Source organism: Bubalus bubalis, chromosome 18, assembly GCF_019923935.1.
Source record: "Bubalus bubalis isolate 160015118507 breed Murrah chromosome 18, NDDB_SH_1, whole genome shotgun sequence".
In the NCBI taxonomy this organism is placed as follows: Eukaryota; Metazoa; Chordata; class Mammalia; order Artiodactyla; family Bovidae; genus Bubalus; species Bubalus bubalis.
This window is the reverse complement of record NC_059174.1, coordinates 46,928,454-46,952,487: the sequence shown is the minus strand read 5'-3', so window position 1 is coordinate 46,952,487 and position 24,034 is coordinate 46,928,454. Positions and strand designations below refer to the sequence as shown.

The window sequence follows — 24,034 nt, the reverse complement described above, 5'->3', positions numbered from 1 at the left end:
GTACATAGGGGCTTTCCCCATACATCATTTTGTTACTTTTCCCTCCTTATTATTAATCATTGGCTGGAAGATGTTGTATTGGGGATTAAATATATTCTATGAAGTTTTGGTATAAAAAAATAAAAATCAACAGGAATTCTAGTCCTAGAAAACTTTTAACTGGCAGGTTTTCCGTAAGGTGTGCTGACTGACTTGAATAGTTTTAAACATCATTCTTCACCCCTAAATATTTCATTATGTATTTGCTAAGCATAAGCACATTCTATCTAACCACAAGAATATTACCATGCCATACCTAAGAGAAAGCAGAATAGTTTTGAAGTATCATATAATATTCAGTCCATGTTAATAATTTTTTCCATTTGTGCCCCCAAATTACTTTCAGAGTTTTTCTTTATTTTTTGTATTATTATTTTTAAATTTATTTATATTTTTGGCAGCACTGAGTCTTTGTTGCTGCATGTGGGCTTTCTCTAGTTACAGTGAGCTGGGGCTTTGGGGCTGTTCTCTATTCTCTAAGCTATTCTTATTGTGTCTTATTGTGATGGCTTCTCTTGTTGCAAAACTCGGGCCCTAGTGTGCCTGGGTTTCAGTAGTTGTGGTGCAGGACTTGGCTGCCCCAAGGCATGATCCCAGACCAGGGATCAAACCCCTGCCCCCTGCATTGGCAAGTGGATTCCTAACTACTGGACCACCAGGGAAGTCCTCAGTTTTTTTTTTAAAAAGCGTTTTTTGTTTTTTTTTTTTTTTAAAGCCAGGATAGGGAACCAGAAGTCAGTCAAGATACATGCATTGCATTTAGTTGTTCTTTTACTTTATCCCTCTTGATCTAGAACCACTTTTTTTCTGATACAAAATTTTAAGAGTCTGTTCCATTGGTCTTACAGAATATTCCACATTCTGAATTTTTCTGATTCTTTAAACTTAAAGTATTTCTTAATTTGTTCCTTTGTGACCTATATTACCTGGAAGTTAGATCTAATACCTTGTTTAGATTCAGGTTGAGCACTTTTGGTAAGAATACTTTGAAAGTTATGCTGGGTATTTTATATTGCATCACATTTTCCACCTATAGTAGAAAATACAGGTAAATATCTTTAAGACTTTGAGGTGGAAGGGATTTCTTAAATAAGATGCAAAAATAAGAGGAAAGAGGATAAACAGTTACAGAATTACTGAATTCTCAGGTACACATGATTCTGTTTCTTGTTTTTACATTCTTTTTCTATTTCAGTTGTTATATAAAATACTCTGTTTTTAAAGTTTAGTTTTACAATCTAATATCTTATAACGTGATGTCCCTTTCTTCTCCTTTCATCAGAATATTCTTTGCTATGCTTCTTACATAAATATACTGGTATACCCATCTTTAATAATCTTGTCAAATAATAAAAAATCCTCTTGAGATTTTCATTGGAATTGCCTTGAATCTATATTAAATACGGCAAGAGTTGACATTTTTCCTATATTAAGCATCCATTCCATAAACGTGGGATATATATCCCTTTATTGAGATCTTTTAGGTCCTTCATTAGGATTTCACAGTTTTATACATGAAAATCTGTGAAATCTCCTCTTAGAGTTATTTCTTAGAACTTTTAAAATTGCTCAAATGGAATATTTTTTCTTTTCTATTTTCTGATGGATTATTGCTGACATACAATTAATTTTTGTTTACAGTTGATTTCTTTTAATCCCTCCATTGTTGCCAAATCAGTTTATTAGTTATATTTCTTTTTCATTTGTTCTTCTAGGGTTTGCAATTTTTGATACCTCCTATTTCCTTTCCTTGTCTTAAGAATGCATGCTCCTTTCTTACCGCTCTATTATCTTAACATGGAGCTCTGACAAGGACTCCCTCCCTGACCAAACTCTTGAACGAGAACTCTCTGAGGCCTTGGCATTCTGTCCTTGGCCTGCTGAACCCAGTTCAGCAAGAAGACTGCCAAACAAGTTTAACAAGAATCCCCCCAATTCTTAATATCTATAACCAAGTTCTTCTTAGTAATTTTCCATCCATTGACTTCTTTGACCTGCCTGTTAGCTGTCCTAAAAAATAATAGTTTTCCTTAAGTACTTTTAGCCACACATTGACCTGGAGGAGGGCATGGCAATCCACTCCAGTGTTCTTGCCTAGAGAATCCCATGAACAGAGGAGCTTAGTGGGCTGCAGTCCATAGGGTCACAAAGAGTTGCACAGGAAAGAAGCGACTTAGCATGTGCATGACCATAGCTGTCCCTATTATTGTATTTAGAACTGAGTTCATTCTCTCTCTCCTATATGAATAGACTTGAGCCCTACTGCAATAGTTTCCATCAGGTCTTCCTTGCCTGTTTGACTTGTCCAATGCAATTTTTCTTTTACATTTCCATCTTGAAGTTTACTTCATGATCTGAAAAGCCTACTGCCACTACAGCAAATATATCTGCATTCTGGGAAGAAGGAAGAAAGAAAAAGCTGATAGAAGATAAGAAGTGTGGACCTTTCATTTGGGTCATCTCGCTTCAAGCAGCCCTCTCAGGAAATATTACAGAAGGTACTATACAACACTTTTGCCTCCATCTCAGGGATGGAAACTTAATCACATGAACATATCCATGGGAGTCAGGATATACAAGGGAGGAAGGATAATCCTTCAGCTGGGCACATTGCTGCTTCAATTAAAGTCTGGATTTTGTTATCAAGGAGAAAAAAGAAAGGTGATATATTAGGTTGCATGTAGCTGTGAGTAAACCATATAGGGGTTATTATAGTTAAGATGAGAGATAATTTTTTTTTCAGCTCTGTTGAGATATAATTGTCACATAACATGATGATTTGATACATTGATATATTGAGAAATAATTTCCACAGTAAGGTTAGTTAACACATCCATCACCTCACATAATTACCTTGTGTGTGGGTGTGGGTGTGTGTGTGTGGGTGTGGGTGTATATGGTAAGAACATTTAGGATCTACTCTATTAGCAATTTTCAAGTATATAATACAGTATTGTTAACTACTGTCTTTGAGGACTTTACATTCACAGCCCTCCCCCCACCTCCACCCCCCCCCCCAAAAAAAAACAAGGGATGGGGAGAGTGTTAGCTGCTCCAGAATTTCCATATAGGACAAGTTACAGAGGAGTCAGAGATGGGACTTAAGGCTTCATTTATACAGTAAGGACACTGTTATTACTTAGATTTTAATTAAGAAGTAAATAAAAAATAATAGTTTTCCTTAGGTACTTTTAGCTACACATTGACCTGGAGGAGGGCATGGCAATCCACTCCAGTGTTCTTGCCTAGAGAATCCCATGAACAGAGGAGCTTAGTGGGCTGCAGTCCATAGGGTCACAAAGAGTTGCACAGGAAAGAAGCGACTTAGCACGTGCACGACCATCTTAAAGACTATTATTATTTTATTGTTGTCGCCTACTATAGTTTTCCTTGCAGTTGTTAAGGTGAAGGCTAGTGAAGATTAATGGGGATTCAAGTCTCCATTCCCCCCACCAGCCCTTCCTGTGTTAGTCACTCAGTCGTGTGCCACTCTTTGCAATCCCAGGGACTGCAGCCCGCTAGGAACACTGGAGTGGGTTGCCATTCCCTTATCCAGGGGATCTTCCCTACCCAGGAATCGAACTCAGGTCTCCTACATTGCAGGCAGATTCTTTACCATCTGAGCCACCAGAGAGCTAAGGACTATATTCTAACTTCTAACCCTGTTTGCCCCAGTGCTTTCTTGCATTAAAGGCTATACCACCCTTCCTCAGCGGATTGCCCATTCTAACATTTCTCTGTCAAGTCGTTTCATCCAGGGGTGGATTCCCATTCTGACTTCTCCACACTCCCTGAGTGCTTGTCCCTGCGGCAATCCCTTGCTGTTGTTTAGTCGCTAAGTCGTGACCCACTCTTGCGACCGCAAGGATTGTATCCCGCCAGACACCTTTTATATGAGATTCCCCAGGCAAGAATACTGGAGGGGTAGTAAGCCTTGCCTTTCTCTAAAAACCAACCAAGGGCTATTTCTCCGGTGTACGGAATGGACACACTTCCAAGATGGCGGCCCGCTCGCAGACGCACCACTGGGTGCAGCCATGTTCTCTACCCAACAGCGCTCCACCCCCCGCCCCCGGGAAACTGCACCAAGTCTCTTAACGTCTCTTCGCCCTGTTGAACGCGACTGCCAAAGTAACCCGGAGCATGCGCAATGCCAACCATCCATAAGGGGCGGTGCTAGAGGTCTGACCGGAAGCGGAAGTGCCTCGCGGAGGGTTTTTTTTGGTTTTTTTTTTTTTTTTGCGGCTTGTGTGGGGAGCATTTTCACACTTTATTTCCGAGAGGTTTCTGTGGTGATTTTGGTTGGTCTTGATTAGGAGTTCTGTGAGGTCAGTGATGGAAGGCTTGTCTGTGGAGTTAGTGATGATGGTTTTCGGCTTCAGTGGTGGGGGCTCGGGTCTGTGGCGTCCCTTGATTGGTATCAAACAGTTCACTGATGGGGTTCTGGGCAACGATGAGTATCTTTAAGATGAATTTTGGGCCCAGTGATAGAAGTCTGTGGTCAGTGGTAGGGCTTGGGGCGTCAGCATGGGGTCTGTCATGAGCTTGTTTTCTAAACATTCACAAGCATTTTCCATAGTGCTCACATCTCAGTGTTTGGGTTTTTGTTTTTGTCTTTTTTTTTTGAATTTCAATTTTTTCTTTGACCCGTGAATTATTCAGAAGGGCATTCTTATTTCAAATAATGCCTCTGGGTGAGGCTCGAGGGTAAAAATTGCTTATGGCCCAGTTCAGGGTCAGTTTTCATAAATGTCACACATTTTTTACGGAAAAGCAATGTGTGTTCTTTAATAATTATATTGTTTCATAGCGAATGTATTTCCATATTATTTTCTCTGCTCAATTATTTACCGAGACAGGTAAACTCACATTGGAAAGGTTATTTGTCCTCTTGCCCTTCTTTCTGCCAGTTTCTGGTTTGTGCATTTGAAACTATTATTAGGAACAGTTATTTTTATTTTTAGTAATAGTTGTACCTAAATAACTCAAAAGATACTATAGCCATTTAAGCACCCACCGCTAATTTATAAAAGAGCTCATTTTCCAAAATGCTTTCCAGCATTTTAAAAAAACCTTTTACAGTTCTGAGGGAAAAATTATATCTAATTGTTCTAATGCAGTCGGCCATCTAAATTTCCTTTTTTGTGAATTTGCATGTCCTTTGTCACTTTTTTAAAAATCTCTTTGATTGCTAGTTTTTGTTGTTGTTGTTGTTGTTGTTTTTTAACCATTAGGGATAACCTGTCATCACATATTGAAAATTTTTATGTATATATCTTCATTTTTATTTTTAAGGTGTATCTTAATGTATACTCAGAAATATTTGTTTTTTCTTTTATAGTTTCTGAGTTTTCTCTCATTTTTAAGTTAGATCTCATTTATAAGTTAGATATTTATAAGTAAGATCCCTCCTACTCCACCAGAATGCTACACAAATGTATTCTCCTAAAGTTTATTTTAATATTCTTTGAGGTTTTAAAAATGTATATACTTAAAGTACTTATTCCTGTTGGAAATCAATCTAAAGTATAGTGTGTGATGGGGATCTAGTTTGTTTTGTTGCAGGTAAATGGCCAGTTATATCAACACCACTTATGCAATGAATTTCTTGTGTACATTCAGTTGAATGTCACATACAAAAATCATTAAGTAATACATACATACATCATTGTCTGGTCTGTTGTTTTCCTTGCTTTGATTATATTGTTTTTATATTGTTTTAATATCTAATAGTGATGGTAATTGCTGATATTTATTGCATGCTTCTTGTGTTCCAGGGAGGTGTTGAGTACTTTATAAGCACCATCTCATTTAATTTTCATAATTCTATGAGGTAGGCACTTTCATTCTTATTTTTGAAACTAAAGCTAAAATAACTTCATTTTCTCATAGCCAAAAAATAGCTGAGCTGCAATTCACATCTTTAGTACTGTTTCTCTGTATCTCATGTTTTCCCCCATATTTTACCGTGAATAACTTATCACAGGATTTGTTAAACTTTCTGTCCTTCACAGAGTGCGTGTATGTTCAGTTGCATGTGACTCTGTGACCCCACAGACTGTAGCCCACCAGGCTCCTCTGTCCATGGGATTTGCCAGGCAAGAAGACTGGAATGGGTTGCCATTTCCTCCTCCAGGGAATTGTCCTGATGCAAGGATTGAACCTGTGTCTCCTGCATTGGCAGGCGGATTCTTTACCACTGAGCCAACTGGGAAGCCTGTACTCCACAGCGGTAGTTCTCAAAATGTGGTTCCTGAAACAGCAATATTAGCATCACCTGGGTACTAGTTAGAAATGCAGATTTTGGGGCCCTGCTATGGTCTGAATATTTGTTCCTCCCAAATTCATATGTTAAAATCCAAACACCCAAAATTATGGTGTTAGAAGATGGGACCTTTGGGGAATGATTAAGTCATAAAAGTAGAACCCTGGTGAATGGGATTAGTGCCCATACAAAAGAGACACCACAGAGCTCCCTAGCCCCTCCCACCATGTGAAAACACAGCTAGAAGGTGCTGACTTTAAACCAGGAAGAGTGCCTTCATCAAAACATGTTCGTGCTGGCACCTTGATCTTGGACTTCTCAGCTCCTAGAACTGTGAGCAGTAACTTTCTGTTGTTTATAAGTTACCCAGTCCGTGGTATTTTGTTAGAACAACCTGAATAGTCTGAGATGGGCCCTATCCTAGACCTGCTGAATTGGAAACTGTTAGAGTGTGCAGATTTTTAACTGTATTAATATTTTAACAGACCCTCCAGGTGATTCGAATGCACACTCAAGTTTGAGAACCACTGTTCTGTGGTGTCTGGCTCAGGAAACTACACCTTGGAGTTCCCTGGAAATGTTGATGTGATGACTGACCATGTGGACATTATCTTTCCAGGAGCCCCTGGACTAGATCTTCCTCCAGATTTCACCTCACCACTCTTCAGAGGCTCTGCTTGAGTTTATATGTGCACCAAACTTTAGTTTGCTTAGAGAATAAAGGTTGAGACCCAACATGACCATGCCAGCTAATCGGACCTCTCCCCAGAAATCCCTGGGCCTGGCTCCAGAGGAACGTGGCGGCTCATGTGAGGTGAGGAGGAGGAATCCCAGCGGGTGGAAATTCATCCTGGGAGTAGTTTGATCTTTACAACAAGGTTTTGGATTAAGATGATACCTAAAGTTATTCCCAACCTTGTTTTTGGTATTTGTTTCATTTTGTTTACTATGTAACCTTGATGTCCCAGCCAGTCAATGATAATAAAAGAATTGAAAATTATAAATATAGATTCAGAAGTCAAATGTATTAACTATTCACAGCAAAACAATGCTCGAAAATAATCTGGAAGTGAAAAGTTTAAGTTAAAGTTAGTCACACAGTTGTGTCTGACTTTTTGTGATCCCAAGGACTGTAGCCCATCTGGCTCCTCTGTCCGTGGAATTCTCCAGGCAAGAGTAGTGGAGTGGGATGCCATTTCCTTTTCCAGGGAAAAATAATCTAGAGAAATAATTTATCTCAAAGAAATAAAATGTAAATTGCAGATGAAATGGGTGTATTTCTAGGAATATATTAACTTTCCCATCAAATCTTTAATTACCATTTACTATATTTTCCCTTGTAGGCATTATGACTTTTATTTAAAAAATTCTACTTTTAATAAGATTGAGATTGGCCAATGCCAGTTTTTCACAGAATGTTTTTATTGCTTTCAGAGAAAACTCCGTTTCTGTTACTTTTTCTTTCTTTACTGAGATCTGCCATTTTTTTTTTTAACAATTAAATAACAATTTCTTAACCTGTTTTTCCAGAATTTATTCCTTGGACTCTTATATACCTATTTACTTAATTAAGTTGTTGCTTGTTTTAGTGAATTCCTTGAATTCATGGTGAATGTGTTTAATTGTGTGGCAGCTTATTTCTAGCATGTTCCTTTAAATCTCCTTTTTCTTTCATTCTTTTTGCTTATAGTGTCTTTGTACATTAGATTTTTATTGTTATCTTTAAGTAAGGAGATTTTTTCCCTGGACAGATTGTTTATAAGAAGCTCATTTGGTGTGGAGGCAAAGCCACAGATATGACAGCTTCTTGATTCCTTATTTAATTATTGATGGCATAGGGTTCAGGGGTCAGGGTTTTGGTGTGAAGTAGGTTGTGCAAATGTATGAAAGAGGAAGATTAGAGCATATATACTCTTTTCAAGTATATAGGGGGACATTTTCAAAGAAATGATAATGTTTTAAGCCTCCTGCTGCTGCTAAGTCGCTTCAGTCACGTCCGACTCTGTGCGACCCCGTAGACGGCAGCCCACCAGGCTCCTCCGTCCCTGGGATTCTCCAGGCAAGAACACTGGAGTGGGTTGCCATTTCCTTCTCCAGTGCGTTAAGCCTCCTAAACAGAATAAACATATTGAAAAGAGGCAAACTAGAATCTTTGAAGACAGTTAAATGAAGAAATAAAACAGATAGCTTTTAAACATCATAATTTTAGACATTAAAAACCAAGAGCATCTTTAAAAAAAATTTTTGTATTTATTTATTTTTGACTGTGCTAGGTCTTCACTGGTGCCAGCGGGCTTTCTCTAGTTGTTGTGATGTATGGCCGTCTCATTGTGGTGGCTTCTCTTGTTGCAGAGCACAGGCCCTAGAGCACACAGCCTTCAGTAGTTGTGGTGCACAAGCTTAGTTGCCCCATGGTATGAAAAAACCACAAGTATCTTTAATACTTTCTCTGTCCTGTCCTCCCTACATGCTTATTCCCTCCTCTGAATTCAGTGACCTGCTTTATACATATTAGTACAACTGAATCATCATCTCCATACTAGCTCTGTATCCATCTGCCTAGTGTCCCTCCTTGTATATGTTTTATCACCTAAACTTCAATATGTACAAAATTTATTAATTCTTGTCTTCTTCCCCCAGCCTCCACCTCTAGTCCTTAAATTCAACTGTGACCTTAGAATCTATAACAACACAAAACTGATAACTGAGAGTTACTTGAATCCCATTATCTCATCTTCACACTTGGTATCAATTTTACCTCCTTAATAATTAATATCAAAATGTTCTATAGCCTTACTACAGCCTTACTTAGGTAAGTAAGAAATTTGTATTCTCCCACATGAATTATGCAGTGGTTTTCATGACTAATTTTCCAGTTTTGCTCATTTCAGAATGTTCTCTTACGAAAATAATCTTTCTTCAATATAGTTTTTCAACTTTTATTTGTTTTGAAATAATTATAGATTCAAAGAGCATTGCAGAATATAATACAGAGAATTCTTCCATAAATTCCAGTTTATTGTGGTGCATGGTTATTTTTATTCATTGCTGGATCCAGTCTGCCAGTATTTTGTTTAGAATGTTTGCATCTAAATTCATAAAAGAGATACTGGTCTGTAGTTTTCTTTTTGGTACTGTCTTTGTCCTGTTTGGTATTAGGGTAATAATACTGACTTCATAAAATTAGTTGGGCTTAAGTAGAAGGGCTTCCTCCTCCTTTACTTTCTGAATGGGATTATGTAAAAATGAGACTAACGCTTCTTTAAAAACTTAGTAGAACTCTCTAGTAAAACTATCTGGGCCTGGAGATTTTTTTCCGGAGATTTTTTAATTGAATGGTTGTGGGATTATCAATTTATCTATGCCATAATGTAAGTTTTGGTATTTGTGGTTTTTGAGGAATTGGTCCATTTCTTCTAAATTGCTGACTCTTAACAGCATAGAATTTTTGTATTCCCTTATTTTTCTTTTAATGGCTGCCAGATCTGTAATCATAGACCTATTTCATTCCTGACATCAGTGATTTGTATCTTTTTAATCCTTGATTACTAGGTCAGTTAGCAAGATTTAGCAGTTTTATTTTTTTTTCCCCCAAATAATACATTGTGTGTTACTGATTTTTCTCTAGTTTTTTAAAAAAATTGTTTTCAGTTTCATTGATATTTACTTTCTATTATTTTCTTCTTTCTGCTTGCTTTGGGTTTATTTTGCCTTTCTTTTTCTACTTTCTTGAGGTAGGAATTTAGATTATTGACTTGAGAACTTTCCCCTTTCCTTTTTTTTTTTTAAATTGATGTAATTGACGTATCACACATTAGTTTTAGGTATATAATACTATTCAATCTTTGTATATATTGTGAAATGGTCACCACAATAAATCTAGTTTTCATCACACATAGTTACAGATGTTTTTCTTGTGTTGAGAACCTTTAAGATATTTATTAACTTTCATAAGACAGTTATATTTCTAATTTTTTGAGGAACTTCCATAGTATTTTCTGTAGTGGTTGTACCAGTTTACATTCTTCCAGTAATGCACAAGGATTCCCTTTTCTCCACATCTTTGCCAACACTTGTTATTTCTTGTGGTATTTTTTGTTGTTGTTTTATATGGTGGGCTTTTTTGATAATAGCCATTCTAACATGTGTAAGGTGGTATCTTGTTGTGACTATAACTTGTATTTCCCTGATTGTTAGTGATGTTGAGCATGTTTTTATATATCTGTTGGAAATCTGTATATTTTCTTTGGAAAAATGCCTTATTCAGATCCTCTGCCCATTTTTTATTTGGATTGTGTTTCCCCTTTTCTATAAATTTCCCTTTCAGCATCTCACAGATTTTGATATGTTACATAATTTTTACCAGCCAATAAACATAAAAATTTTGATTTAGTTAGTAATCAAATAACTGTAAAGATAATAATGCATTACCATTTTTGCCTAGCATGACAAAGATTTTAAAACGACAGCACTCAATGGTAATGAGAGATAAGATGAGTTGATATGTAGTATTTTTCATTTTCTTCCAGTTCCATGTATTTTCTAAATTTCTTTTGAGGATTTCTCTTTGACTTGTAGTTTATTTAGAAGTGTGTTGATTGATTTCAAGATATTTTGTGACTTTTCAGTTTTTGTTATTATTTTCTAACATAATTCCTTAGGAGATTTTTCTGTTGTCTTTTTGTTACTAATTTTTACTTGGATTCCATTATTTTCAGAGAACAACTTTGCCTTATTTCAGTTCTTTCCAGTTTGTTGAGATTTATTTCACAGCCTAGGATATAGTCTGTCTTGGTCATTGTTCTGTGGGTTCTTGAAAAGAATATGTATTTTTCTTTGTTGAAGTATCCTATAAATGTTGATTAGATGGTGTTTGCTTTTCTGTAGCATTGATAATACCCTCTCTGTTATTTCTGCAATTTGCTGAGTGTGGGATATTCAAGTCCCTATAATCCCTTTTTTAAGTGTTTATGACTCCAGGTGGAAATAAGTCATTCCTTCAATTACGCAGTTCCAGACTAGATTTTTAAAATATAAATGGTCAAAAAAAAAAAAAAAAAAACTTTATTATGAAAAAAATGTAAACGTATCCAAGAGTAAAGAGAATAGTATAAGAAACCCTTGTATCTATTATACTGATCACTCAGCTTTAGTAGTCATCAATATTCTGTCATTTTTATATTAACTAAAGTCACCGTCCTCCCCAACTGCCAGATTATTTGCAAGTAAATTCCAAAAAACATTTTATCTGTGAATACTTTGATGTATATCTCTTAAGATATGAGAATTCTTTTTTTTCCTTTTTGTTTAATGTAACCATAAAGCCATTATCACACCTATAACATAGTGACAGTAATTTCTAGATATCATCTAATATACAGTTTTTATTTGAATTTCTCTTAAGATCCCCTGGATGAAGAAATGGCAACCCACTCCATTATTCTTGCCTGGAAAATCCCATGGACAGAGGACCATGGTGGGCTACAGTCCATGGGGTTGCAAAGAGTCAGACACAACTAAGCATGCACAAAGACATACATACAAACATGCCATAAGTATCTTTTTAATGTTGGTTTGCTTTAATTAAGAGCCAAACAAGGTCCGTAAGTTGCACTTGGTTAGTATGACTTTGAAGTCTCTTTTTTGGGGGGGAGGGGAGGAGTTGGGGAGCACAGCACAAGGCTTGTGAGATCCTAGATCCCAACCAGGGACTGAACCCGGGATCTCGGCAGTGAAAGCTCCAGCTTCCAACCATTGAACTGCCAGGGACTTCTCTTAGTCTCTTTTAATAAAGAAAAGATCCCCCTCTTCCCTTCTGTGGCCATCACTGAAGCACCAGCAGCCAAAATGAAGTTCAGTCCCTTTGTGACTTCTGACCTAAGCAAGAATCGAAAAAGGCATTTCAGTGTGCCTTCCCACATTCGCAGGAAAATTATGTCTTCTCTTTCTAAAAAGCTAAGACAGAAGTACAAAGTTTGATCCATGCCCATCCGAAAGGATGATGAAGTTCAGGTTGTATGAGGGCACCACAAAGGGCAGCAAATTGGCAAAGTAGCTCAGGTTTACAGGAAGAAATACATCATCTACATTGAATGAGTGCAGCAGGAGAAGGCTAATGGCACAACTCTCCATGTGGGCTTTCACCCCAGCAAGGTGTATCACCAGATTAACACTGGACAGAGACCGCAAAAAGATTCTCGAAGGTAAAGCCAAATCTCGCTAAGTAGTAAAGGAAAAGGGCAAATATAAGGAAGAAACAATTGAGAAGATGCAGGAATAAAGTCATCTTGTCTACAGCTTTCATTAAAAACTGTTAAAAAAAAAAAGATTCCCCTCCATATTTTTATCTTTTATGATTAATTTTTTGAAGAAACGGGTCATTTGCTGCCTTCTGGATTTAGCTTATGTTTTAGCCTTGATATTGTTGAACATTTTCCTCTACACTTCACATTGTTGTTGTTTAGTCACTAAGCTTTGTCTTACTCTCTGTGACCCCATGGATTATAGCCTGTCAGTTTCCTCCGTGGGATTTCCCTGGCAAGAATACTGGAATGGGTTGACGTTTTCTTCTCCAGGGAATCTTCCCAACCCAGGGAGTGAACCCCCATCTCCTGCATTGCAGGTGGATTCTTTGCCCCTGAGGCACCAAGGAAGCCTTATGTATGAATAATTTGTTGGATCTAGAGGCTTAATGAGTTTCAGGCTGTATTTTTCTTTACATATCATATCAGGAGGTGCATAATACCTGGTTATCTCTTTTTATGATGTTAAAATTGTTGATTTGTTTCAGATGTTCTTAGCTCATTCATTCATTTTAAACTTCTCTTCAACCTTTCACATGAAACAGTTGAGCAACCTTTAATGATTATTGTCTAAATCTATTATTTCATTATGAATTATGAAATGATGTTATTCTGGTTCTATCCTAACTTCTTAATTAGCCAGAAAGCATTTTGTAAGAAACTGTTCCTCATCATTTGTTTGGTTATTCTGCAATACAAAAAATTTTTAATATAAATCTGATTAGCTTAATTACCTTTACTTAAAGTGGAAAATTCATAGTTCTGCTATGAGCAAACTATTTTCCCCATAACCAGCTTCCTGGCATGTCATGCAGACTTCTCTTCATTTACATAAGTTATTTGCTGTTCTCCAAACTCATCGTGTATTTTCCTATATCCACACCTTTGGTTTTGTCTTTTCTGGGAAATGACCTCCCTCACCCCCCCCCCCCCATTCTGTATTATATTTCTCATCTTCTAACTTAAATTCCTCAATTAATGTAAACTTACACCCCCATGTAGAATGTATTTTTCCTTTTTGGGGACCTCAGTGTTTTCTACATGGAGATTCACTTTTTAACCCTTTAGTGAATTTGTGACTACGTTTTTTTTTAAACATAGGTCTTGTTTATTTTCTAAGTCTTTTAAGTTGCTAGAAGATTAGAAACATAAGTAATTTATTTTTGTGTTTCCAGGACTAGCATAATGGGTTGACCTAAATTGATCAGAAATTATATTGTAGGTTATTCATCCAGTTGCTAAAAAACTACAAGAGAGCCTTTTTCAATCTTCAGTTTTGAAAAGTGAGTAATTGACTGATCATAGTATAGAACAAGGAGAAGGCAATGGCACCCCACTCCAGTACTCTTGCCTGGAAAATCCCATGGACGGAGGAGCCTGGAAGGCTGCAGTCCATGGGGTCGCTGAGGGTCGGATACCACTGAGCGACTTCGCTTTCACTTTTCACTTTCATGCATTGGAGAAGTAAATGGCAACCCACTCCAGTGTTCTTGCCTGGAGAATCCCAGGGACGGGGGAGCCTAGTGGGCTGCCATCTATGGGTCGCACAGAGTCGGACACGACTGAAGTGACTTAGCAGTAGCAGCAGTATAGAACAATGGAGAAGGCAATGGCACCCCACTCCAGTACTCTTGCCTGGAGAATCCCATGGATGGAGGAGCCTGGAGGGCTGCAGTCCATGGGGTCACTGAGGGTCAGACACGACTGAGCGACTTCACTTTCACTTTTCACTTTCATGCATTGGAGAAGGAAATGGCAACCCACTCCAGCGTTCTTGCCTGGAGAATCCCAGGGACGGGGGAGCCTGGTGGGCTGCCGTCTATGGGGTAGCACAAAGTCGGACACGACTGAAGCGACTTAGCAGCAGTAGCAGCAGCAGCAGTATAGAACAATAGCAAAAATTCTTTACTGGACTTCTTTCTTCCATAAAATATTATGTAGAACTAGATATTTAATATACACTCTGTATAGACTGAAATGACTTAGCACACACACATGCACACTCTATATGAAATATTATTTTTTAAATGTTCCTGATTTACACAAGTATATGCATTTGTCAGAACTTCAAATGGTACTCTGAGGGTTTGTACATTTCATTGTATGTAAGGCTTATCTTAAAAACAATGAAAATGTGTTATACTCTACTTAATGATTTGCATTTTTGAAGTATTTAGAAGGAAGTATACTGGCACCTATAGTTTTTGAAATGCACAGAAAAGTAAGATGGATTGATGGATGGGTAAATATGTGGTAAAAGCAAGTAGAGTAACATGTTAGTGATAGATTCTAAGTGGTAGTTATATAGGTTTTCCCTATATAATTCTTTTACATTTTCTGTATAAAAGTTCATAATAAATTTTTAGGGAAATGAGGGGGGTGAGGTTTTTTTAAAAAAAAAGGTAAACTAATAACTACAAAACTCAAGTTCTATATTCCTAAATAAAGTGTCTCCATCCTCCAAATCTAACTATTCATGCTGAACAGGAATGTGCCCTTACAGGGATCAGTGTCCTTCAGGGACGTAGCTGTAGATTTCAGCAGAGAGGAGTGGCAGCAATTGGACCTTGATCAGAAAAACCTGTACCGAGATGTGATGCTGGAGACCTGTAGCCACTTGCTCTCAATAGGTAAGCACAGTCACCTGGGTGTCTGAGGGAAGGCCCCCATGAGAGTGTTCTTATTCTCAGGTGCTGAATGCTATGAGACATCTGACTTATATGATGCTTTTGCCCTAATTTGTGCAGAATTCTTTTTTCCTTTTGGGCACTGTGAATATTATATTTGACTCTTAAACAACACAGGGGTTGGAGTGCAGACCCCCTGCACAGTTGAAAATTTACATATAACTTTTCACTTCCCAAACACTTAACTACTAATAGCCTACTTCTGACTGGAAGACTTACCAATAACATGTGAAAGTGTTAGTCCCTCAGTCATGTCCAACTCTTTGCGACCCCATGGACTATAGCCTGCCAATACTGGGGTGGGTATCCATTCCCTTCTCCAGGGGATCTTCTGGGGTTGAACTTGGGTCTCCTGCATTGCAGGCAGATTCTTTACAGTCTGAGCCACCTAAGAATCCCTACCTATTGGGCTTATGTTACCTATTTTATTTATGTTATTTATTTTATTATATGTTTTATTTATCTTATTTATGTTATTTACCTATTTTATTTGTGTTACCAATAACATAAAGTCAATGTATATTTTGTATATTGTATGTATTATATATTGTATTCTTATAATTAAACTAGAGAAAACAATTACAAAAGAGGCACACTTATAGTAATGCAGTTCTTGGAAAGCAAAGTTATAAAACAGTAAGAAAACTAAGACATTATTAATTTTATGTTAAATATCATTCACCTTATGCCTATGTAAGAATAGTCTGTCAACCTCAGTACAGGTCTTATGCATGACGTTCTACATGATGAATACTTAGGCAATGATGATGATGAAACTAAAACTCCTCATACAGTTCTTATCAATAGATTTTCACAGGAAGACACATGCATATACAACAGATAAGTTTATTAACTGTATAGCACGATGAGTATTTACTGCTTTTTAGGTGGAAGTAGATCATCATAAAAGTCTTCATCTTCATCATCTTCACATTAAGTGAGCTGAGGAGGAGGAAGAAAAGAAATTGGTTTTGCTGTCTCAGAGGTGGCAGAGGCAACAGAAGTGGGGGAGGTAGAAGAGTTGAGGCTGGAGAAGCAGGCACACTCAGTTTAACTTTACAGAAATACATCATAATTTCTGTCTTAACTTTTTCACTTTTTCATTTCTCTAAAAATGCTTCTATACCATACCAATCCTTCATCCACCATTTGCTTTAGTTTAAGTGCCCATATCACAGAAAGGTCCATGTGGTAAAAGAAGTCAGAAACAGTCTTAAGCAAGTGGAACCCATCTGCTAGACTGTCTCATGTCAGTTTGTTCTCTGGCACTGCTTCTTTTATGTCTGTCTCCTATCATCTGGAACTGATTCGGAAGCCCTCATATTTACCAAGCCTGTGGTGTGATGTCTATTAGCTCTTGAATTTCTCCAAGATCCATATCTTCAAATCCTTCACACTTTCACCTCCACCTTTTTTGCCTTATTCACAATGTCTTTCATGATTTCCCTGATTGGTTCTGCTGTAAATCCTGTAAAGTCACGCACAACATCTAGACAGTTTCTCTGGCAGGAATTTATGGTTCAGGCTTGATGACTTATAGCTTTTTCTATAACAAGAATGGCATCTTCAGTGGTGTAATCCTTCCAGTCTTTCATGATGTTCTGTCAAGGTTCTCTTCTTTAGCATTGGCATTCCTTTCTGTGGACTATCATGTATAATAAGCTTTAATGATCCTTGTGATCCCCTGATCTAGGGGCTACATTAAAGATGTGTGTCTGGGGACAAGTAGACCACTTTATCACCTTTGGTGTTGAACTCATGGGGTTCTGGGTGGCCAGTGGCATTGTCCAATATCAAAAGAACTTTAAAAGGCAGTCTCTTACTGGCTAGGTACATCCTGACTTAAGGGACAAGCATCAGTGGAACCAATCCAGAAAGAAGTTTCTTGCTGTTCAGGCCTTCTTGTTTTACAGCCAAAAGACTGGCGGCTGATGATGATTTTCTTAAAGGCATCCAGGAACTCATGTGTTCCCTTTTGGTCAGCAGAAGCTGCTTGTCCTGTTATCTTTTTTAAAAGCCAAACCTCTTTCTAAATTTATCAAACCATCTTTTACTGGGATTATATCCTCTTTCTTTAGGCCATTCACCTTCCTTTTGCTTTAATTTATCATATAGTATTAGAGTTTCTAGATATACTTCTCTTATAGCAATTCTAAACCCACATAAAAACTACATTTAAAAAAAGTTTATTTTTGGCTGTGCTGGGTCTTCATTGCTGTGCGGGCTTTTCTCTAGTTGCAGTGAGCTGGGGCTACTCTAGTTGCAGTGTGCAGACTTCTCATTGTGGTGGCTTCTCTTGTTGCAGAGGGCATCAGTAGTTGCAGCACACGGGTTCAGTAGTTTGGCTCCCAGGCTCTAGAGCACAGGCTCAATAGTTTTTGTGGCACACAGGCTTAGTTGCTCCACAGCATGTGGGATCTTCCAGGATCAGCGACTGAACCTGTGTCTCTTGCACTGGCTGGCAAATTCTTTACCATTGAGCCACTTCCCTATGCAGGTAAGCCCCAAACTCCACTTTTAATAGAAGATAAAAAAGTATTTCTTAAAAAGTGCAAGGTTTTTGTATCTTCTGGTTTAGCTACAGCAATGCTTTATGAATTTCTTTTTCTCTTTTTAGAATGGTCCTCATACTGAGTTTGTTTATCTTGAAATGGCTGGCAACCACAGCTTTTGCTTGGAAAATATTTTCAATAAAATTCATGTGAGTGGACCCATGCAGTTCAAAGCTCTGTTGTTCAAGGATTAACTGTACTTTGTTCTCAGAGATACATGGTTCAGATCAGATCAGATCAGATCAGTCGCTCAGTCGTGTCTGACTCTTTGCGACCCCATGAATCACAGCACACCAGGCCTCCCTGTCTATCACCAACTCCCGGAGTTCACTGAAACTCACGTCCATCGAGTCAGTGATGCCATCCAGCCATCTCATCCTCTGTCGTCCTCTTCTCCTCCTGCCCCCAATCCCTCCCAGCATCAGAGTCTTTTCCAATGAGTCAACTCTTCGCATGAGGTGGCCAAAGTACTGGAGTTTCAGCTTTAGCATCATTCCTTCCAAAGAAATCCCAGGGTTGATCTCCTTCAGAATGGACTGGTTGGATCTCCTTGCAGTCCAAGGGACTCTCAAGAGTCTTCTCCAACACCACAGTTCAAAAGCATCAATTCTTTGGCGCTCAGCCTTCTTCACAGTCCAACTCTCACATCCATACATGACCACTGGAAAAACCATAGCCTTGACTAGGTGGACCTTTGTTGGCAAAGTAATGTCTCTGCTTTTGAACATACTATCTAGGTTGGTCATAACTTTCCCTTCCAAGGAGTAAGCATCTTTTAATTTCATGGCTGCAGTCACCATCTGCAGTGATTTTGGAGCCCAGAAAAATAAAGTCTGACACAGTTTCCTGAAAAACAAAGCCTCATTGAACAATAAGACTTTATTGATTGGGCTCAGAAACTCAATTCAGTTCAGTTCAGTCGCTCAGTTGTGTCCAACTCTTTGAGACCCCATGGACTGAAACACAATTAGCTGGACCTTAATCAAGCAATTCAACTTTTTCTTATAATGGCACTTAGTATGGGTTCCGTGATATTTTTCAAGGTTTATGGTATTGAGTGAACATGAAAAAGTACATGAAAACCCAGGGAGACTACTTTTTAGTGCTATGTGCAATTTATTGGAGAGAGGGATTGCTCATGAAGTGATGATTAGGGTGTTTTAAGTGGATATTCACAGCACTTAAACTTACTGAAATAGCAATAGGAGGTAGCTACAAAATTATTACAGCAGTACAGTATGTACTACAGTTTATGCAGTTATAATTTATTATTGCATCTTTACATTTGTCTACATTTCTCAGGACTGTGAATGGTGCCATGTACAGTTATAAGTTTTTGGGTGCATAAATTTTGATAAACTTTAACATTTTAGAATAGATTTGTGTATACTTTATGGTGAATCTGCCTGCAATCAGGAGACCCCGGTTTGATCCCTGGGTCGGGAAGATCCCCTGGAGAAGGGAAGGGCAACTCACTCCAGTATTATTGCCTGGAGAATCCCATGGACAGAGGAGTCTGGTGGACTATAGTCCATGAGGTTGCAAAGGGTCAGACATGACTGAGCACAGGCAGAAGCAAGCAAGACCTTTTATCATTTCTCATGAACAGGATATCAAGTTCCTGAAACCGAGGTTTTCATGTTGGAACAAGGAAAGGAGCCATGGGCATTGCAAGGTGAGGGCCCATATCAGAGCTGTCCAGGTGAGTGAGAGTGACCCAGACTGATGGGACACAGGGGAGTAAATCTCAGCCATCTTGAGAAAGGCTGGCATCTTTGAATTGCTGTTAGTATGACTCTTCTGAAAGGTTCTGATTTTTTTTTTCTTGAAAGCCCTTGACATTGCCCTTTGAAATAACTAAATGCCTTCGACATAAATGCCTTTTTCAATTCTAACTATCTTCTTCATTGGCTTTTTGGCCTCTGGATCACATGCCAATCTGCCTCATTAAGTATTTTCTTTTTTTCTTGGTTATGCTCACTTTCTCTAACACTCTTTTCTTTCTGCCTTCCCCATTGTCTGAGATTCACTCTTTATGTATTCAGCTGTTTGTGGATTTGCTTTCTTTAAAACTTAGTATGTGTCACACACTCCCATTCCTGCTAGTCCTCTCTCATTTCTTATTGTGAGATGGTTCTAAACTTTATCTCCAGTCATGTTCTCTTCCTGTTTTCTCCATAGTCACTGACTTAAGATTTCTCACTTTCCCATTCCCTATGCCTTTCATCCAACTGATTACTTAGGGCTCACTGTTGCTTAACTGTTATGAGTACCTTTCTGACTTTTCCTTCCAAAATTACTTGAGACTTCGTACTGACTGGGGACTCTGCCTGGCTGACTGATTTTTGAAATTGCTTTATTTCTGTACTTTGCAAGATGAGGTTTGAGTTTGATCATGTCTTCATTCAGGATGCACTATCATCATCAGTATGAGTAAGGATTCTCTATAATTTTTTTTTCTATTTATTCCTTTTTTATTCTTTCCCCCATACTCATCTCACTTCCCATCACAGGCAATTGTTTCTTATGATAGAAAGATACTTTTCAGTTCATATGTGATCTTTTAAAGTTTAAAATGACTTGGGGTATGTATTATTAATTTATATAAATGTTATTGTGCTGTATATCTTGTTCTTTGCCCTTTTTTCACTTCTGCACATAGTGAATTGAGTTCATAAAGTTTATTCTCTAAATAAACTGAATTCTATCCCATGTGTTTCCTATCACCCCTGTCACCAAGTCTACTAAGTCATTAATTCACCCTCATCACTCTTTTCATTGTGTTCAACTTGGATGAACCATATAAGCCTCTCATCTTGCCTTAGCTAGCTGCTCTTTGAGCTAAAATCATTCTCCTTTGAGAAGGAGACTTTGGGTTTCAACCTCAAAAATTTTCTATGTTGAGAGGGAAGGTGATGCTACAAATGACGTTGTGTTGTATTTTATTCTAGAAGAATTGTGGCAGATTGGTGACCAGATAGAGAGCTATCATCAGAGAGAAAACAGATCTTTAAGAAATGTGGCTTTCATCAAGAAAGTATTGACTATACAGAGGGATTATGCATATAAGGGCATAAAAAAAATAATTCGTGTGAGCCAAAACATTCCTTCCCCAAAGAGACCTCATCATCAATGTGACTTATTTGGAAGTGCTTTAAGCTGTAATTTAGATTTATGCAATCATAATAGAAACAGTGCATCAAAGAACATTAATAAGATTACTGAATATGGTAAAATTTCCTCCTATACTAAACAAGAGTGTACTCCAACAGGAGAGAAATTACGGGACCATAATCAATGTGGAAAAATTCTCAGCTATAAACAAGTACCCTCTCAACATCAGAAAATTCATACTGGGGTGAAATTTTATGAATGTCCTGAATTTGGAAATATCTTCACTCAGAATTCACAACTCAAGGTACATACGAAAGTTCATACAGGAGAAAAACTCTATGTATGTATTGACTGTGGGAAGGCTTTTGTACAGAAGCCAGAATTCATCACACATCAGAGAACTCATACTCGAGAGAAGCCCTATAAGTGCAGTCAATGTGGGAAAGCCTTTTTCCAAGTCTCTTCTCTTTTCAGGCATCAGAGAATTCATACTGGAGAAAAACTCTATGAATGCAGTGAATGTGGGAAAGGCTTCTCTTATAACTCAGATCTTAGTATACATCAGAAAATTCATACTGGAGAGAGACACCATGAGTGCAGTGAGTGTGGGAAAGCATTCACACAGAAGTCCACGCTCAAGATGCATCAGAAAATTCATACAGGTGAGAGATCGTATATATGTATTGAATGTGGACAAGCCTTCATCCAGAAGACCCACTTGATTGCACACCGAAGAATTCACACTGGAGAAAAACCATATAAATGCAATAATTGTGGGAAGTCCTTCATTTCCAAGTCACAGCTGCAGGTACATCAACGAACTCACACAAGAATGAAACCGTCTATGTGCAGCGAATATGGAAAGGTTTTCAACAATAATTCCAACCTCAATACACATAAGAAGGTTCAAATTAGAGTGAAATCTTCCATATGTACTGAATGTGGTAAGGCGTTTACCTACAGGTCAGAGTTGATTATACATGAGAGAATTCACACCGGAGAAAAGCCTTATGAATGTAGTGATTGTGGAAAAGCCTTCACTCAGAAGTCTGCACTCACAGTGCATCAGAGAATTCATACAGGAGAAAAATCATATATATGCATGAAATGCGGTCTAGCCTTCATCCAGAAGGCACACTTGATAGCCCATCAAATAATTCATACAGGAGAGAAACCTTATAAATGCGGTCACTGTGGGAAATCCTTTACTTCCAAGTCACAACTCCACGTGCATAAACGAATTCACACAGGAGAGAAACCTTATACGTGCACTAAATGTGGGAAGGCATTCACTAACAGATCAAATCTCATTACACATCAGAAAACTCATACAGGAGAGAAATCCTATATATGTTCTAAATGTGGCAAGGCCTTCACTCAAAGATCAGATTTGATTACACATCAGAGAATTCATACTGGGGAGAAACCTTATGAATGCAGTACCTGTGGAAAATCCTTCACCCAGAAGTCACACCTCAATATACACCAGAAAATTCACACTGGAGAGAGGCAATATGAATGCCATGAATGTGGGAAAGCCTTCAACCAGAAGTCAATACTCATTGTGCATCAGAAAATTCATACAGGAGAGAAACCCTATGTGTGCACTGAGTGTGGGAGAGCCTTCATCCGTAAGTCAAACTTTATTACTCATCAGAGAATTCATACTGGGGAGAAACCTTATGAATGCAGTGATTGTGGGAAGTCCTTCACCTCCAAATCTCAGCTCCTGGTGCATCAACCAATTCACACAGGAGAAAAACCATATGTGTGTGCTTTATGTGGGAAAGCCTTTAGTGGCAGGTCAAATCTCAGTAAACACCAGAAAACTCATACTGGAGAGAAGCCCTACATCTGTTCTGAATGTGGAAAGACCTTCAGACAAAAGTCAGAACTGATTATACACCATAGGATTCATACTGGAGAGAAACCTTATGAATGCAGTGATTGTGGTAAATCATTTACTAAGAAATCACAGCTCCAAGTGCATCAGCGCATTCATACAGGAGAGAAGCCTTATGTGTGTGCAGAGTGTGGAAAGGCCTTCACTGACAGGTCAAATTTGAATAAACACCAGACAACACACACCGGAGACAAACCCTATAAGTGTGTCGTCTGTGGGAAAGGCTTCGTTCAGAAGTCAGTGCTCAATGTGCATCAGAGTATTCACACTTAAGAGAAACAGTCTGAGAGAAACCTCAGTGAGATCAGATCTGATTTTATATTATGAAATTCATGCAGCAGAAAATATGTGTATTATCTTAAGTAGAAATGCTCCATCATAATGTCACATATTAGTATACAGAAGAGGATCTCTGAAAGGGCCCTAAGAGAGGGCCCCTTTCCACATTGTCACCAGCCTCAGTAAACCCTGAGGCATTTATACTGAGAAAGAACTTTGTCAACTTGGTACATTAGTGGAATTTTTCTCATGAAAACTATAATGGAACACTGTTAGAAAATTCTGCACTGGAAACATGTGAAGTCATGTTAATGATAACCCTGTTTAATGTGGAATAGGTAACATGCCAGTAAGCTGAATGGTAGAACAACATAATATATATGATAATGATAAGCCCTGAGTTCTGTGAGGTGTTTGTTGCAGAACACATTGTCTAACAGAATTTTGGGTGACATTCTTCTGCTGAATCTAACATGGTCCTGTCTATACAGTTCCCTATTGCATATTTTTATCAAGAAAGGGATGCCACAATAAATGAAAAATTATTTTTGTATACAGTTGACTGCCCCATTATCCTCTAGCACCCCTCGTTAGCTATCAGTAGATGTCTTCAACACCCATGCAGCACATTGTCTTCTGACTGCTATAATTGCATTATGATTGTCCATTCATGCTAAACACTGTGTCTGCTGACTACCCTTATCGCCCAGATTTATTGACCCTTAATTATTGTTCCCATTACCTTCAGGAAAGCTTCTGAAGTAAGGATGTTCAGGTCATCTCAGTCAACTCGTCACCTCAGTCTCCCGTTTGCTGTCATAGTTTTTCCAGCTCATTTGCCTTCCTTAATGACTTGCCCTTTATAATGACAATAACAAATCACTAACTCATAA

General features: G+C 38.1%; 1 protein-coding gene and 1 pseudogene across 10 annotated transcripts in view; both read left to right on the top strand.

The window, feature by feature from the left end:
• The first annotated feature begins 4,225 nt into the window (after positions 1-4,225).
• The window catches only part of LOC102396719 (zinc finger protein 585A), a 54,354-nt gene continuing 34,545 nt past the window's right edge, over positions 4,226-24,034 (top strand). The window contains exons 1-6 of one of the 10 annotated variants that reach the window (XM_044931238.1): positions 4,226-4,367; positions 5,817-5,872; positions 6,924-7,118; positions 15,110-15,236; positions 19,455-19,520; positions 20,797-23,694. In XM_044931238.1, the coding sequence (XP_044787173.1) occupies positions 7,041-7,118; positions 15,110-15,236; positions 19,455-19,520; positions 20,797-23,135 (2,610 nt within the window). In that variant the 5' untranslated portion in view covers positions 4,226-4,367; positions 5,817-5,872; positions 6,924-7,040 and the 3' untranslated portion in view covers positions 23,136-23,694. Of the gene's footprint in view, positions 4,368-5,816; positions 7,119-15,093; positions 15,237-19,454; positions 19,548-20,796; positions 23,695-24,034 lie in introns of those variants that run through there. The other 9 variants (XM_044931242.1, XM_025269820.2, XM_044931239.1 and 6 more) reach the window with 9 other exon arrangements.
• Positions 7,125-14,023, top strand: LOC112580391 (annotated as a pseudogene).